Here is an 18,251-nt window from a genome sequence, read left to right as displayed (position 1 = left end):
TAGAAGAGATACAGTAGGAAGTTCCCCAAAATGCCAAACTCTGTTTCAATACATATTCTATTTTAAAATACAACAACTCCAAGACCTAGGAAGTATTATCAGAGTACCTACAATAATTACCTATTTTTGAAAACAAACAAAACCCCAAACCACCCACGTAGCATTTCACAGTTTATTATCTGTTTAACACTGGGGACTCTCTTAGGAGTATTATCCTGTGTGTTAATAGACGGTGCGTGGGCACCCGAAGAAGGCCTTGCTATAGCTGTGACTTCTCTTCCCTTTTTTGTCTCACCAATGAATTTATCTCGCTGTGAAGTCTTGCACATTGCCACATGATTTGGTATTTGGACAGGAGTCTTATTTATTCTGGCTCTAGATGCATGGAACATAATTGACTGATGGATTTATAACTGGTAACTATGTAAGATCAGAATCAGACACTGTTTACATAGCGATGCAAAATAGTATTAAAAACATACGAAAAGCAGAACAATACCTTGCTTATAATATGGATATGTACTAGTTTTGATAATATCCTCATTATGTAAAGGAAATGAAAGAATTCAAGGTAAGCAATTAAAACGTGTGTTCTTTGTATATATTATAAATATGTCTTTTAGATATTTTTATTATATAAGAATATATTTCTGTTCTTACCAGCTCTTAGCCAACAGTAGAGCAGGGTCTCGGCCCTGTTTGTCTGCTTCTGTTGTACTTTTTTTTTTTTTTTGAGGCTTGCCACACTTACTTAGGTCGCACTGTCAAAAGAAGTTGCAGTGAATATTATTTATCATCATTAAATGGTTTTCTTGATCTTGTGTCCAAAGATGAGATGCATGTAGTGCCTTAGTTAAGCTTACAGTTTTATGGTTCTATAAATGCAAGTGAATCACGGGGCATGGAAGAGTTCACAGTGTACAATTCCGTTTCATCAGAACAATTGAAGGTAAGTTGGAAGTTTGTTGTTTCAATTTGTTATGTTCCCTTTTTGTCTGTTCATTTTGGTAAAGATAGTAACTAATTGGTTAAAACCGAAAGAAGACAGAGGTACTGCATCAGTGATGTGTATGTCTAGCTAGAGGGGAAAAAAAAATCCAGCTTCTTCCTCATCCCATGCTTGCGATTTAACTTACTGGGTACTGCTGTTCTTGATGTTACTCTTGGGTTATTCTGCTTTTGCATCACTGCTGTCTGTGGTGCCGTGCCTCCTGCTTCTTTGTCCGATTTAAAGTTACCAAATCTAGTCAATTAAGTACTATAATTGGCTGTCATTGAATCTGTAAAGCTTTGCATCATATCAGCCTCAGAGAGAGAGACTGGTGTTTGGTGATGTAATATGGCAGGATCTACAACTAGTTAAAGGCTAAACCTTCTCAGATTTGTTTTAATATATGTAAATATGTTACCAGATTTTGTTAATGTAGCCCTTGAGACTAAGTTGGCAAGTCATTTATTTTCTTAATGAGAGTTGTTGAACCAATGAGGGCACAGATAATCTTATTATACCATCCAGACCTCGTGTTACATTTGACGGGATTTTAGAGAAGTCATGTGTAATACTTTCCTGTAGGTCGAGTCTGCTTATGTTACAGTTGTACAAGGTCAGACCTTAATTTATCTAGCAACTGCGTATTTAATTTTAGAATTATCACAGGACACATCAGCTTGCAGGGCACCATTCCTGGCTGTTCAAAATGCAGGCCCCAGAGTAACAGTGGCAAGATAATGGGTTGAAAAGGTGAGAATATATGTTATGCTCGCCAATTGGACTAACAGTGAAATAATTTAAAACTGTAACATTTAATAGACTGAGTCCAAATTTAGATTGCTATTAATTATTGTATTGCTATGAATAACCTCTTTGCATGCCTAAGGGCCTTCTATTTATAGAGAGCAAAGTTAGGATTGCTTAGTTTATTTTAAGGATAAGAAATTAGATAGACTAACATTAACACATAACATTAACTTTATACCTATGTGTTTAAAAGCGATGAACGCTTGATACACTTCTTTCCAAGGAAAGACGCCACTGCCATGATTAGCAAGTAGTTCAGATTTTCTTCGATGAAAAACCAGTAACTTAATTTAAGAGAGCGAAACTTTTTTTTAAGGAAAACAGCAAGATGTCTTTATTTTTTCAGGCATAAATGGAAAAAATATCAGAAAAATATCAGACTACTCCAAATGTTGTTTAAGGAAAATACTCGTTGTAATGCAAACACTAAAACTTGTTTAGAGGAAGCATTTGCAATTTTTTCTAGTGATCTAGTGCCTAGGTCTGGTAATTGCGAAGCTTCCATTCTTGAATAGAAGAAGATTTTGCTGCTGAGCTTTTTAGCCTTTTCATTGCTACATCACATAATGTAGCAGGGATGGCTCTGCTGCTGCTGAGTGTACCAGCCATGCTGTTATATTCCACTGTGATCCTAGTGGAACGTCCACGCTTCAGTCGGACCTTGTCACCTCAGCACAGCGTATTACCAGCAGTGATATAGCAAATCAGGCTCTCAAAGCACGTATAGACCCCTGGCAATGTGTCCAGCACTTGTGCTGTGGTGAGCTGTTTGCCTTATACTCACGCTACCATGACGCAGTCACTTGCTACCTTACTAACTTTCTCATTTTATAATACACTATTAATTTTTGTGGGATAAGATAATTTGAAAACAGTACACACAATTCTGAAACACTGCTCATCTGAGACCTTTCTGGTTAAGTCTGTGTTCAAGCAGAGCTCTATGTTGCCTGTGGCATAATCAGTTCTAGGGAATACAGCAAAGCAGGAGGTAGCTGACCAAATGGGTATGGATGTTGTATGACCAGAAAAAAAACCCCACTCAAGTTTCTATCGTGACCTGTAAACTGATTTCTTCCTCTAATCTTTTGGAGGTAAAGGGGAGGTAGAAAGGCAATACATTTTTCCAAAAATAGAAGGATTTTCTTAGTAAATTACTATCCTGCAAGATGCTCTGTGCTCTTAACTCTTCTTGGAATCAGTGACGTTGGAGGGTATTGGTCACCTCATAGGACTAAACCGTATGTGAACATCTTCATAAAGATACTGTAATATACCAAAACAGCCTTTTTTCAGAGATTTTGCGATGTGAGGGTCTAATCTCAGGCCTTTGTAAGTCTTCAGGAGTCTGTTTGGTTCAGGCTCTAGGGTAAATATAATATGATGGGCTGTAAGATAATAATTTTCAGTCTCAATTCTCCTAAGGACAGCAACTTCAGTAGGGCTCGCAGGGCATGAAGGTCCATCCGCGTGGATCTGAGGGTGATCATGATTCATTAAAAATGCTTCAAAAATTTCAGCGATGGCATGAAGTCTTCAAATGGAGGGTTTTCAAAACAAAAGGTGTGAAGAAAGGGAAGGTGGCTTCTGTTTGCCTTTAAGCTGTTGTGGAGGAAATGAGATTATGAATGTCACACATTTTTCCTTGATAAATTATCTTACGTAAATTAACTGTTTAGTCTCATCAGGAGCACCTCCCAGCTGCCAGTGAAATGTTAATTTATTCTGAAATGTACTTTCCTTTTAGCTGATGGCAGAAAGAGGTTGTAGAGATGTTTATTGAGATACACTTCTAAAACTGCTAGTCCAAAAGAGATTTTATCTTTCCTGTCTAAAAGGTTTGTCAGTCTTCAGAACAGCGTATATTTGTGGGTTAAATGATGGAAGCTTTAAGGTGCCATCAGAATTAAAAAAGTGTTTATGAATCTGTGAAGATAAACACACAAAAGAACCTCATGTCAGAATTCTCCTGCCTTTCAACAAAGTGCATTGCCAACAAGAGATGAGGACGAGAGGCTCAGTTTCATGGCCTTCTTGGTGATGAGAATTTTACATTCTGGTTAATAAGAAACTTGTGGCAGCATTTAGAAAAAAAAGATGGTCAGCTCCGTTGTTTTGTGTGGCTTTTTGAAGTTGCTATGTTTTCTATTACACCTTGGAAGTTTGACATGGGATACCTTCCTTTCTGCATAAAGCAAACTATATTTTAAAAAAACCCAACAACTTACTAATTTATTTTTGCTGCAACAAACTTGATAGGCTTTCATAAGCTTGTTTTGATCATAAGAGTTTCAGAACATCGTTATCATTGTTTTTTAGAATTACGGAGAACTTCATATTGTCCATCCTGACTGACAGGATGTCAGTCAGTCAGCGTTCTCGGTAATTTCAGAAATCTTTTTTGCATGAGAAGTTCTACCTAAATTTCAGTATGCCAGAACATAACTTTGAGAACTTCTAAGCATTAATATGATGTGCAGCAGATTTAACATTAGGTAGCATGTGGAAGATTTTGGTACGTGTGTCAGCATTGTACTGACCAGTTCATCAGTCTAACGTACATGTGAAATCTTCTTTTGGACTGTGATGCTGAAGCCTTGATTAGAGACACAAAAGGAAGGAACAGAGAACCCTTCAGAAAAGCTTTGTCTTTTATGAACAACATAAAGGTCTATTCTTCTAAGCCCCAAAAGAAAATGTGCCCGTGAATATTTTTTTTATATTATTTGTGGAAGTTTTTTTGTAGTCAGAGGTGGCAGTCAAGACCAAAGTTGTGTATTTTTTCCTTCAAAGAAAATGGGACTGAACTGGAGATTTTTTCGACTTTCCTTCAGATTGTCCATCCTTGCAGTTAAAAACCTGGGCCATGCTTCCAGTACATATTGAAAGAGGTGGGAAACTGCATTATGTGGGAATTGGAATCCAAGAAACCTTAGCTTCTGAGTCTAAGACCTTACTAATTTAATTTTGGTTTGCAAGCTTTATCCTAATACACTAAGTAGTAAAGTGTTTATAAAGAGATTATAATATTGCCTATGGTACTTTGATTGACTTCTTACTTACTGGAACAATGCAGAAATTAGTCTAAAAAGAAATCTGGTCAGCACTTTCCCTTGAAGATCATTTTCAGAAAATGGCCTCCAGATAATTTCTGCAACGTTCCTTCTCTATTTGCAAAATGACTAGGATGCCCCACAATGATTGTTCTGTAAGAAACATACAACAGAAGCTTAGTATAATTGTTTAATATTTGTGCAACACTTTGAAGATAAGTGTTCTGTGTGGTAGATACAGTACGTTACTGCCTAAACTGTGGGAGCAGTAGTTTAAAACTTTAAACAGTTCAACATCCGGTGTCCCCAATGTGATTAAAGGACAAACGTGTTAGGCCATTAAGATCGAATCAGAGAAACTTTGGCGAAACCCAAAGCCCACTTGTAAAAACCTAGGTAGGTACGGCTAGGCATATATTAACTTAAGTTTTTATTCTCTATAGATCTTTTACAATATATAAATACTACATTTTACACTTCAAGAACCTACAGGAAGATGTTGTGAAGAGCAATATTTCTGACCTTCCAGTTATAATTTACTACCAATGCATTTAGTTGATGTGATATCACTAGCAAAAAGCATAGCGAACATAAGCCACGGTTAAAGTTGTTGATACAAGGAGACTGAATTTAAGCTGATGACTATAGTTAAGAGGTTTGACATATTCCATTACTAATCCACTCAGTCTTTCAACTACTCTCACACCTTGAAAATAATAGCGGGCATGGCTTGACCATCACCCAGGCTTGTGTACCGAACTCCTGTGAATGTCCATTAAACTTCATGACTGCAGAAGTAGTGCAGAGACTCCAAAGTCCTTAGTCTGCTTTGATGGACCATGCCTTGGCAGTGTAAGAATAAAGCAAGATTTGCAAGTGTTTGTCGGGTTTTTTTAATATATTAATGATCATTAAAAGTGATAATTAATGACACAAGACCATTGTAATGTTTCATTGTACAACTACCTGTCCGTGAAGTCCAAAAATCTTGTACATTATTATATTAACATAAAGTAGGTTTTGCATTTGGTATCGTCTCTCTCAAATCCCTTATTTATTTGAGAAAACACCCCCATCCAGCTCCAGGAGAGGAGAGGTGAATACAGGTAACAGCTGAAAACTTTTCATCAAATCACAGAATCATCGAATAGTTTGGGTTGGAAGGGACCTCTAAAGGTCATCTAGTCCACCCCCCCCGCCGTGGGCAGGGACATCTTCAACTAGATCAGGTTGCTCAGAGCCCCATCCAACCTGACCTTGAATGTCTCCAGGGATGGGGCATCCACCACCTCTCTGGGCAACCTGTGCCAGTGTTTCATCACCCTCAGCATAAAACACTTCTTCCTTATATCTAGTCTGAATCTACCCCTATCCTCTTTTAGTTTAAAACCATTGCCCCTTGTGCTATGGCTACAGGCCCTGCTAAAAGGTCTGTCCCCATCTTTCTTATAAGCCCCCCTTTAAGTATTGAAAGACAGTAAAGTTCTTCTGAATTCAGAACTGGATGATGTGTCACCACCTAAACTGTAGTGACATGCTGTGGGCTTTTGCATGCTGAAATCCTGTGTCCAAATGGCACTGGTTGGTGGATCCATCTTGTATCTGCTGCCGGTGCCACACTGGGTGAAGGAAGCGGGAAAAAAATGCTCTTTCCCCACACAAAAGAGTCAAGTTAGTTCAGAGCTCCTCTGAAATAATTTGACGTTTGTGTAAATCCTGAATAAGTACAATGTGTGACCACCCTTAGAACTGGTCCCGTGTTTCATTCTGAACTGCAAACTCTCTCTGTAAATAATTCTCAAACAATTTGAGTGTTTTTCTTTTTTGTGTCTGTAGTTTTTAAATGTATATGTGATTGTGTTTATGTTCATTAATTCCTTGTGAATGCCTGTGTGTGATAGGAATCATTCATGAGGTGGTAACTTTGTTTACTGTTCATTATTCATGCTTGTATGGAAATCATATATTCACTGACTTGATGACTGCACCTTTCTAAAGAGGAAAAGTTTCTTTTTGTGATTCACAAGTTGTCCATTATTTGTCTGTAGATGACAAATGTAGTGTGTGAACAATAAAAATGGCACGTCGAGTACTAAATGTTTCCAGGGTGGTTTTCTTTTCTATCACCATTTTTAAACAGGAATTTTATCCTTTTTAAATAAGAATAAACTCACCAAAACATTATTAAATTAAAAGAAATTTATGGAAACACCTGATTTTGTTATAAAAAATACCTTAAGCAAGATATGATACTTAGCAGTATATTTTTGTGTGTGTTTCAAAATACCTCATCATTATAGCTCACCATAAAAAATGATGGATGAAAGAGAAGATTTGGTTGAAGATCTGCTCACTGAGTATGCCATACAGCTTAGCATTCAAGAATCAAATGGGGCCAAACCACCGGTGTCTTCCAGCTATCATGACAGGTACCGTCAATTCAATATGTGTTAGAGATTATGCCACATTTTAACAGTGTTTTGAGACATTGATACTTAGTGCTTAAAACAGTTTGACTCTTACGCCTCTTTCTCAGTGAAGCACTGTCTGAAGCAATGATTGAAAAGAGTAAACAAAATAGAAATGTTGATTTTGTTTTTCTCAAACATTTCTAAAACCTCAAACTTTAAAGGCAATCAATTTGGATTTGTTAGCAGTCTGGCTGCTCTGTAGTTGTAGCAGTGCCCCAGCCTTTCCCTGTGCGCTCAGATGCATGTGTGTACAAGAAAAATCCAAACCAGAAAACCAACAACAAACCCACAGGGGTGTTCAGTGAGGGTTCATACATGACATGAATGTTGTGGTTGAGAGTGGTTCCCGTGATTGGGAAATGGAGGGCTCAGCTGAGCTACCTCTGGTGATAAGAGCTTAGGGAGGTGAGATCACTTGGCTAAACTAGTACTTCCCTTAGCTTTTCAGGCCATTTGTCTTCTTAGGAAAAGCGTATGTGTGAAACAAAGCTAAACTTTGCCTTAATAGAAGTTCTTTGGCAATAATCCCATAAATACATTTTGTAGATTGTCCTGTCTAAAATGGAAAGATGCAGAACTGTAAGTCTTGGGGGACTGTTCATATTTCCTAATTTCCTGTGGGATCTCATGAAGGTTCGGGTCCTCATGGCCTCCTGTTGTAGGACTGGAATCTCCCTTTTCACTGAAGGCTCTCAGCAGAGTCGCTGGGTATTCTTGTTATTTGGCTGCTTTTTTTCTATTAAATTTGATCTATTTTTTAATACGCTTTTATCACCAAAATATCTAAAGGAACTAGCAGGCACCAGCATTTAACTTTCATCTCATGGAGGTTTAAATGATATTGTTAAAAACATTACAACTCTTTTTCAGGGAAAATGGTACCATTGATATCATCAAAGTCTCCTTCATTAGTGAATATTGACATTCTGATGCCATCACGTTCTCATTCGCCGTCTAAGGTTTCTGAATCTGAAGGGCTCCTTTCTGTAGTGTGGGGCAAATACAGCTTTTTAGTCCACATCAGAATTCTTTACCAAATTAGGAGTTATATCCAGGTCAGCCCAAAGCAGGAATTGCACCTAAATCGAGAACTTTGGATACTCTGAAGGTCCACAGAACAGGTGTAACTTAGGAGGTCACAAGGCTAATCAAGACTGTAGTTGGTGTATTCAAAGGAAAGTTGGCTCAGATGGGAACCTAATGGAAAATATTGAATAAATAATGTAATGCATCTACTTCTTGTTTATATTTTCTATTTTCTGCTCTTTTTTGGATAGTTTTGTACCACCTAGTGAGGAAAATAGGAAAATTGTAACATCCATAAAGCAAGGTAAAAACCCTAAAATAAAGTAGTCCCTTTGCAAAACTGAGCTTTCTGTATATTGTTTTTCCAACTGCATCTCATTTATCTGTTGGATTTTTTAAGGTCAAGTATTTGGGCTCCAAGAACTTGTGAAACAGAAATATGCTTTGGATGAAGCTGATGAAAGAGGGTGGTTTCCATTGCATGAAGCTGCAGCTCAGCCAATTCAGCAAATACTTGAAATCATTTTAGATGGTGAGTAAGGTAAAAATATCCCAGAAGATAAGGGGAGCAGCAGAAAAACATAGAACAATAAACAGCCATGCACAACAACAGGCTAGAACTGATTACGAAAAAAAGTGTGATCAAATCCTCCATGGAGCATCTCGCTTATGTTGTTTAAATATTCAGGCAAATTTTCTTTTTGGGAAAGTTGCATCAGTTTGCACCAGCAAAGAACTTGGACCGTTTTTAACGTTTTGTGAGTAAAAATTACTGTTCAGTATTCAGTGTGTTTGGCAGTACTAGTTAGGTTAAGTTAAACACAATTACAAGGAATTTTCATAAAGACTTAGCATTTAAGGATTTCCGGTATACGTCTATGTGTTAACAGCCTTGTGCTTTGATTTTTGTCTTTTCTCACTTTCTTAATCTCTAGCATCTTATAAAACAATGTGGGAATACAAAACATGCGATGGAGAAACACCATTAACTTTGGCAGCAAAAGCTGGCTTTGTGGAAAATGTACGAACGTTACTAGAAAAGGGTGTTTGGCCCAATACCACAAATGACAAAGGAGAAACTCCACTTCTTATTGGTAATTGCCTCCTCTCCTTGGGTTTAAGCAAGTGAATGGCAGCATGTCCCCTCCGCTAAGTACTCACCCGAGTACTCCTGTTGGCTTGTGTGGTTTAGATGCTGGTCATCTCTTTAGATGAAATGCCCAGCACTTAGTGAAATGTACCCAACGTCCAGTTCAGCACTCGTTGTGCTTTCGGTGATCACTGAGCTGCTCTTAAAGATGCTCCTTATGCTTTAGGTGATTGCTGAGCTGCTCCTAAGAAAATGGGACCTATTTTTTTGTTCGAGGCACCTTCTTGGTGTCTTCAGGTGCTGTAAGACCTTTACCAAGCTGGTCCTATTTGACCATCTTAAGGTAAAAGTATGGTACAAGAATAAGCTGTTGCTTTAACTTGAATGTACTTTTTCTGGAGGTTTGGAGGTTATTGGAGATTTTTAGTTTTATTGGATGATTTCTTCAGAAGTAGGCAGGTATTTTCAATTTCAACATCTCCCATCTCATCTCCCTCCCCTCTTGCACTGAAAATAAGCTTCAACTGCATTTCTAAGTAATACCCCAATCTAAAATAAGATGATTCCTTTGGAAGATTTTATGCTATTGGTAGACTTAAATGAGCTTTATTATACATGAGTAATTTAGCTATACTAGCTTCTAATTTCTGTTGAATGTTGAAACATCTCCATTCTTCTGAAGAGAATCAACCTGTGAAATTAGTATAATATAAGAAAATACAATATATAATACAATTACCAGTATTAAAATATTCATTTCTCTGAATTTTTGTTAACTTTCATCAGATGCGATTACCATATTAACATTTTAAGGCTCTGAGGCGTTTCTAGAGGGTTCCTCTGCAATGTCTTGCTTTGCGTTGTTTCAGCTCTTTTCAGTAATTGTAAGTGTGAAACTTTTAAGCTATTTTCAGCCTTTGCTTTTAATGAATCCTGCAAAGAGTTAACTAGACCTTATGAAAAGGGTCTTTCCCCCTTATAATGCCAATTTATTTTCCTAAGTATTTCTCTATACAAACTCCTGAAAATGAGGTTTGTCAGCTATGTATCGTTTATGTGATGCTTTTTATGTTTGTGTGTCACTGAGCGCTGAAATTGTGGATGTAGATACTGTTGTGCATCCTGTATTTCAGGCTTAGTCTCAGTGAAATAGAGTATCAGGTGCTTAACACTTAATAGATGATGCTTATGATTTAGTTACTCCTTTTAATTTTAAAGCTCTGGATTAAAGGGCTCCTCAGTACAAAGGTAAATGCTGAAGAAGTATCTATCTAGTGGGATGATTTCTGCTTCCAGATACATTCGGTCATACTCTACTTCAAAGCAATTGTGGGTAATTATGAAGACTGTTGCCTCTTAAAAACCTTCTTACTTTTATAATGGGATATTCGCAAAAGTTAAATTTGCTAACCCTATGATGCTGATCTCCCTCAGTTGCCCCCCCAGTCAGTGGAGAGATCTGCTATTGCGAAGTGTAGTTCAGAAGTAAAATTAGACTCTTACTCAGGATCACTGTTTTATATGTAAATAATTTGCAGGTGTAGTTATCCATGAAAATTTCAAACCTGGAGCCTCAGAAGGGCAGAACATGGCCTTTAAGTATGACAGACGTCAACTGTACTTTGGCTGACAACAGCCACACCAGGATTAGAGTTACCAGGTGACAAAGTCATAAGTGGAATTTTCTGGGGACACTGTAGTGTTTGCACCAACTTTAGAAGTAAGGACCATATTCGAATATTATGATATTTTTATTGTTGCTTTTCCTTGTGATACACCCGCTTCTGCTTTCTCGGAATCGAAGCAGTGCTGCTTTTGCACTCCGTGCTCCAAACTGACATGTTTTCCAGCTTGTGCTGGTTTACCTTGGTTTCCCCAGCAGCTGACATTACCATTTATTTACCAGTAAATTGGATTCCCAAATTTTTAGGACTGGAAATCTTTTTAATTTCCTTGTATCAGTACACAAGGAAACACTTTTCTAAACTTACTAGAGGTCTTTAACTTTCAAGACAACATACCTGAAAATGTCATTGTGTTATTTTCTTCCTTTTTAAATATCTTCAAGCTATAAGAAGGTGCTCTTTTGAAATGGTATCCACTCTGATTAAACACAACTGTAGTATCCACCAGCCGTGTGTAAAACGTTGGTCAGCAATGCATGAAGCTGCAAAACAGGGACGCAAAGACATTGTTGCTCTTCTTCTGAAGAATGGTGGAAATGCGAACCTTAAGGATGGATATGGAGTAACACCATTAGGTGTTGCCGCTGAATATGGTCACTGTGATGTGCTGGAGCATCTAATTCATAAAGGTATGTAGTCAGGTAAAAGGGAAATACACCTCTGCACTGGCATACACCTTGCTTGGTTGCTGAGGTGTTTTAGGGTGATCGTGGAAAAGGAAAGAGAGTAGTGATGAATGAGAAGACTTGGTTTCTTGGACGGAGAGGAAGCATCTATGAGTGTTCCTGCGAGACTGGAGTGATGCTTACATGGTTCCATAATGCATGAGAGGAGTGGCAGAGCTGGTACCAATCCATTTCAATCACGGGGGAACTTACTGCTATACATGCCCTTCTTGCCCTTCTTTATTTCTCTTTACTCCTCTCGCCTTCCTCCCCGCACCTGTCCATATAGATATGACACCCACAAATAATATGGTGAGTGCATGATGAGCCAGTGCTACCAAGATGTAAGTGCTGGTAATGTCAGCAAGAAGTCCCTGAAAAAATATTCCAGTGCATGTTTTTATTTACTTTGTTTCTTTACTCCCTCCCTCCCTCCCTCCCTCCCTTCCCTCCTTTCCCCCCCTTCCTTCCTTCCTCCCTCCCCTTCCCTTCCCTTGTCAGAATTATAGTGGTATTTCAATTATATTTCAATAATTTCAAATATTTTTGAAATATGCCAGAATTTTGAAAATCCGCAGTTATAACACTTACAGTCAAAGCAGACCCCACTCAGGTGAGCTTTTGAACTAGTATCTGTACAACTCCTGTTTTGCCTTTGAGTTTTAAATTTTCCACAAGAACTACTTCTTGTTTTAGTAAAGTTTTATCTTAAATACATCTGAAAATGAAGAGGAAACTACTCTGGGCTTGTTTTTATGATGATCTGCAAATCACTTTGGATATAATTATAAACGCTGTGTCCTCCTTCAAGGTGGAGATGTCCAGGCCTTAGCAGATGATGGTGCATCGATACTGTTCGAAGCAGCCGGAGGAGGTAATCCAGACTGCATAGCCCTTCTTTTGGAATATGGAGGAAGTGGCAATGTGCCTAATAAGGCAGGACTGCTTCCCATACACAAAGCGGCTTATGAGGGCCATTACCTGTGAGTATGAGCTTGGACTTTACATTTTCTTTAAGACATGATGTGGCACAAGGTCACGTTGAAGACGACTGTGGTAAACTTGCAAATGTATAGATCATTTCTATTTCAGAAGTGCCTATGTTACATTAGTTTGAATTAACTTCTAAGTGTTTTTAGCATAAAAGAGGCAAAATGCAAAACACACTGCCTAGAACTAAGTGAAAACCACTGAAACGGCGTAAACACAAGGTCCTACTTGTCAGTGCTCAAAACTGGTGTTTCTGTGTTTGGATCTTCTTGTGTAAAGTGTCTAGCTGGTAATTTAGCATATAGCTGGATGAGGGTTGTTTTCTTCATGCAGGGAAGCAATGCTTAACTAGTTTTATTCACTGTCTTCTAGGGCCCTGAAGTATCTCATTCCGGTCACATCCCAAACTGCAATCCAGAAAAGTGGGTTAAGCCCTGTTCACTCAGCAGCAGATGGCCAGAATTCACAGTGTCTAGAGCTCCTCATTGAAAATGGTTTTGATGTCAATACTCTCTTGGCTGAACACATTTCAAACAGTTACGATGACGAAAGGAAAAGCGCGCTTTATTTTGCCGTTTCTAACAATGACATTCTTTGCACCGAAGTATTGCTCAAAGCAGGGGCAAATCCAAACAAGGATCCTTTAAACTGTCTTCTTGTGGCAGTGAGAGCTGGCAACCATGAAATTGTAAGGCTGCTCCTATCTTACGGAGCAAACGTCAATTGCTACTTTATGTTGGTTAATGATACGCATTTCCCCAGCGCCATTCAGTATGCCTTGAATGATGAGGTGATGCTGAGGCTGTTGCTCAATCACGGATATAATGTGGAGATGTGTTTTGACTGTATGCATCAAGATATCTTTGGAAATTCTTTTGTGTGGTCAACTCCAGAGGAAGAGGTTCTCCCCGGGTGGACTTCTTCTGTAATAAAGGATAATCCAGTAAATACATACCTTCCTTCCTTCTCTTCACTTTGCTCTTTTCATTAGCCAGCTTTAAACATTCCTGATTATTGTGCAGAATTAAGGTTAACATACTGGCAAAATCCTTTTTTAAAACACCCTAAAAGTAAAACAGCCATTTTTCATTTTCTACTCTGAGATAAAGAATATTATGTACATAGAGTGGTTTTAGTTTGGGGTTCATATATTAGGGATTTAGGAAGGAAGTTTTAAGAAATCATGAGGCAGGATTCTGGAATTTCCGTTCCTACCCTAACCAATGGAGTAGATGCGTTTCCAAAGACATATTGCTGTCGAACAAAACAGTGCCGCAAATTATAGCAATGTTATAATAATTATTGGTCTTCAGGCCTGTCCAGATGAGTTAAGAGATCACAAAGGTTAAGCATGGAAGAAAATGGCTTTTAAAGTAACCTACCTAGGCATCGATTTATGACTGTTAAAGGTCATTGTTAATACTTTGTTTAAATTATCTTGTGTAATTGCTTTAAAATGTGTTATTTTGGTGTTCCTCCGCACAGATTTTGAAATTATGACTTGATGTGTTTTCTCTTTCAGTTCTGTGACTTTATTGCTGTTCCTTGGTTGAAACATTTAGCAGGAAGAGTGGTTCGTGTTTTTATAGATTACATGGATTATGTTCCTCTATGCACAAAAATTAAGTTTGTCTTAGAAACGCAGAAAGAATGGACAGAGATACGTCAGATATTGGGTAAATATCTAACTTCCAGTTAATGATGTTATGATTTATTATGGGAGACTTTAATTGCTTATGTCAGGTCACATTCATCCAAAGTGTTTTCGCAGTCCAAATGCGTACTAGCTAAGAACCAGGTTGTGCCTGTCATCCAGTCCTCAGATTGAGATAGATCTTTAGCTGTTGCCACTGGTCATAAATTAGTTAATCGGACTGGAATATGGCAAACTTGCACCTGATGAGAATTAATCTCATAAGGAATGTCACTGTTGTGTGGGAAGCCCTTTTAGTTAAGCAAGACCACTGAGGTACTTCTCAAACTCCTTATTAACCTATGTGATACCAGCTATGGGGCTTTTTTTATTGAGGACCATTGCTCACACATCCATCCTTCTTTTTGCTCCCTTGATCTCTCAAGTCTATTAATCGTTCGAGGATTATTGTAAGAGCATGTTTTAAATCCCATTATGTTCAAGGTAGTAGGTGGTGACAATGAGTGTGCCATCACAATCTGTGTACCATCATTTCCTAACTCCGATTTACATGATAGACATCTAGTTGCCATTACTAATACTGTAATTGAATAATATTTCTTATGTGTGCTTTACTTTTGAAGTTCTATACATTAGCCTGGACCTTCCATCACTGGTGGGACCAGAGATAGGTTTCACCCACCTTAACTTAAAAAAATCTGTTGGTGAATGTATTAAATGTTCTCTTTGCATGAATTAATTTTATTTGACTTTTATTTTTTTTTAATTTTAAATAGAATTTGATTTAACATCAGCTGTTAAAAACCAAAATATTTAGGTTTAAAACTGGTACCCTGTGTTTAATTTTGCTTCAGTATTTTACATTGGCATGCAGAGGAACTCCTTTTTGTTAGTGTCACAGGAACATCCAAATAATTTGGTAGTCTTAAGTACTCATATTTCAAGTGTGGTGAAAGTTTTTGTTCTGTTCAGGGAGGCTAAATTAAACTGAGCTCTTTGACTGATGTAAATTCTGGTAAGAAGTATTTGTTCAGAAGACTCAGCAGGCCCAAGCATGGTAAGGTCTGGTCCTGGTGCCTTATTGATACAGCAGAAATGGAAGGTGCCATGGCTGGCCTCAACATGCAATTTTTAAAAGGTGCACCTAGGGAAAGGAGAAGTCGTTCATCAGTTACCATTGATTATGCTAAATAAAGGCCTGGTTTAGGTGTTCAGATGAGTGCTTTGGAGACAGAGTACAGTGTGCATATTTCCAAAAGTGAGACAATAATGTTAAGCAGATATCGAACAGAAGTTTGATTAATATCAGCATTGTGTACCATCACAGTTCTGAAGTGAAAAGAATGGTATTTTATTCAGAAGTGGCAAAATAATAACGCCCCAAGGTAATAGATTTTGATAGTAATTTTATTAGAGCATGTTTTGAGATTGTGAACTGGCTTACAATCATTGTAATGGCATTGATTTTTCCACCATTTCTCTCTCACTGTTATTTTTAGACAATCCTCGCCCATTGAAACATCTGTGTCGTCTGAAAATACGTAAACTCTTGGGGTTAAGGAGACTCCAGAAACTGTCATCCATGAAGAAGTTTCAGCTTCCACCAGTTCTCAAGAACTATATCCTATATAAAGAATATGATCTGTATGGAAAAGGGATACATTTAGAATAGTTTTTAAAAATAACTGCGTACAGTCTGTAATTTGACTCATTTCCTCACTAGTTTTTACTAGCTAAAGAGCTGCTTGAATACATTCACAACATTCTGGTATTTGTTGTTAATAGTTCTTTTATGGGAACAAATTTTTCTTCAAAACTAGTACATTAAAGCTCATGTTTTAACACAACATTGTACTATCCAAATACAGGCTAAAGTCAGAATAAGGTCACTATAATAATTATGTAGAACAGTACACTCTACATGGGAATTCAGATAAATAAAGGCTAAAAGAAGAATTTTCACGATGGACTTCCCAATGAACATGATAAATACAATTGCTGCTCTCAGTTTGTGGCATTAGTTTATCCTTAAAAGAAAATAAATGTCTAATTTAGCTTGGCAAAGAAAGTTAAACTACTAAATGCACATCTCTGTCATGTAATTGACCTGAAACGTAGCACATTTTGTACTTTGAACATCATGGTCCTATTATAAAATTCTCCCAAACACTTAAAAGACTCTTTTTAGCTATTTTTGCAAAGGGTTTGCTCCCAGGTACGACTGCTGTGTGTGCCAGTACTGCATGTTTCAAGGCTTGGCAAAATTTGAGGGACTTTAAGTAGGCTGTTTTAAAGAAAGTAGATTTTGATGGACAAACCAACCAGGAAACAGCAGCATATCCCCTTGGTTGAGAAATGTTGCAATGTCATAACTTTAATTATGGTTCCTACAGACTTTTGACAGATCACTTCTCGACCAGACTAAACAACACCCTCAGTCATGCTGCGATGCACTTGGCAGTATGCTTCTGCACGTCTAGAGAAAAACACTTCTGATTAAACATTCTTTAAATTAGTCTATTGAAAGTGGGTTGCACTTACTCCCTTTGCTGTTCTACCATCCCTTCCATCTTGGGGAAAAAAAACAAAGGAAAAGAAAAAAGAATCCAAACCCCCTAAACTAAGAAAAGGTTTCAGTTGGTGGATGTCAGGATTACATAGTGCATAGTCAGAGGTTAGCTATACATGTAATTTAAGAGATATGCTGGTTATCACACACATACACACACTCACACAAACCAAAGGTCAGCTCAAGCATCCTTCTGCCCTGCTCCCTACACTGGCTCTCCCTGTTCTTCAGAACTTCTCCTTATTTGCTGGATGTCATTGTCATATATAACTTATTAACACCTCAGTCAGAGAGGTAAATTCCACTTCCAAAGGCAGCTGTATCAGTCCTTTGTGGGTCTGTCCTTCCTCACAAGAGATTTACAGGAGCAAATGGAAGGAGTGAAAATTACTGGTCTGGGACATGTGGAGGGTTGAACAGAAGGCTTAATTGCTGCTTCTGCTCTCACTAGGGCTACTATTCATCTGGCTTTCCAAGACATATCCTCTGGTTTTTTGCCAGAAATTTTGACGAGGATGAAAAGGAAGAATTTGGTCACTTGTGAAAAATTTCTAGGTAACTGGCACCTGGGCCAGGCCCCTGACAGGAGGATGCCCCAGGTGACTGGTGACTCCAGGCATGGCCTGAGCGCAGAGTGCCTAGTGAACCCAACACGGCTGTCAGTCTGCAGTCAAGGCTTCACTAGCCAATACATGCTGGACGTACCAGGCTAAATGCATGTATGCTGCATAACCTATAAACTGATATTTCTATGTGGGAATTCCTAAACAGAAATATGGACTTAGTAAGTCTTAAATTCATCATAGATTTTGATGAATAGAGTGACCACAACACAAGAATCTGGGCAGTCGCATATCTGATACAGTATACTGCAACCAGCAAGGGAAACATGATCAAATAGGGCTTTAGATGGGAGATTTTAAACCCTTTCTGTGGCTAGAGCCAAATTCCATTAGTAATTTTAGTTCATGGGCCAAGGTTTATATTTAGGACTTTATACACGCCTCAGGCAATAGTTACATTGCCTGTGGCATCAAAGCATTCAGTTCTAGGACAGAGCATTGCCCCAACTGTTTAAAATATCATGAACCAGTCGTTAGAATATCATTAGGTAAGCTAAAAAGACATTATATTATTGTGTTTATCTCAAACAATACATCTGGGCCCTTTTTGTTGTTTGGTAGCCTGTTATGGAAGGTGGCCTAACCCTGTTTTAAAGCTTTTCTGTCCTTCAGTTTTGAAGTTCTGTT

At 38.0% G+C, this 18,251-nt stretch overlaps 1 protein-coding gene across 5 annotated transcripts; it reads left to right on the top strand.

Moving 5' to 3' along the window:
• Positions 1–1,646: 1,646 nt before the first annotated feature.
• Positions 1,647–16,602, top strand: ASB15 (ankyrin repeat and SOCS box containing 15). Of its 5 annotated transcripts, none has more exons than XM_009332266.1 (11): positions 1,647–1,741; positions 4,633–4,689; positions 7,152–7,280; positions 8,600–8,652; positions 8,749–8,880; positions 9,284–9,442; positions 11,507–11,752; positions 12,600–12,771; positions 13,151–13,721; positions 14,301–14,454; positions 15,932–16,602. In XM_009332266.1, exons 3-11 carry the CDS (start codon positions 7,165–7,167, stop codon positions 16,102–16,104), a joined length of 1,776 nt encoding a protein of 591 aa, XP_009330541.1. In that variant the 5' UTR covers positions 1,647–1,741; positions 4,633–4,689; positions 7,152–7,164; the 3' UTR covers positions 16,105–16,602. The 5 variants fall into 5 exon arrangements, with proteins under 5 accessions (XP_009330541.1, XP_009330543.1, XP_009330539.1 ...); XM_009332268.1 differs by lacking the exon at positions 4,633–4,689 and adding an exon at positions 4,118–4,180 and having other exon boundaries at positions 13,151–13,466; XM_009332264.1 differs by lacking the exon at positions 4,633–4,689 and adding an exon at positions 4,118–4,180.
• Positions 16,603–18,251: the final 1,649 nt, after the last annotated feature.

The sequence above is a fragment of the Pygoscelis adeliae genome, unplaced genomic scaffold, assembly GCF_000699105.1.
Source record: "Pygoscelis adeliae isolate BGI_AS28 unplaced genomic scaffold, ASM69910v1 Scaffold9, whole genome shotgun sequence".
Lineage (NCBI taxonomy): Eukaryota > Metazoa > Chordata > Aves > Sphenisciformes > Spheniscidae > Pygoscelis > Pygoscelis adeliae.
The sequence above is the reverse complement of the archived record's forward strand: the minus strand, read 5'-3'. Positions and strand labels throughout refer to the sequence as shown.

Excerpts from the sequence above, each read along its gene's own strand:
- ASB15 (XM_009332265.1), top strand. The coding sequence starts at position 7,165 with ATGATGGATGAAAGAGAAGATTTGGTTGAAGATCTGCTCACTGAGTAT. Across the intron at positions 8,881-9,283 it reads ACTTGAAATCATTTTAGATG|CATCTTATAAAACAATGTGG; the intron begins GTGAGTAAGGTA and ends CTTAATCTCTAG. Across the intron at positions 13,722-14,300 it reads CTGTAATAAAGGATAATCCA|TTCTGTGACTTTATTGCTGT; the intron begins GTAAATACATAC and ends TTTCTCTTTCAG.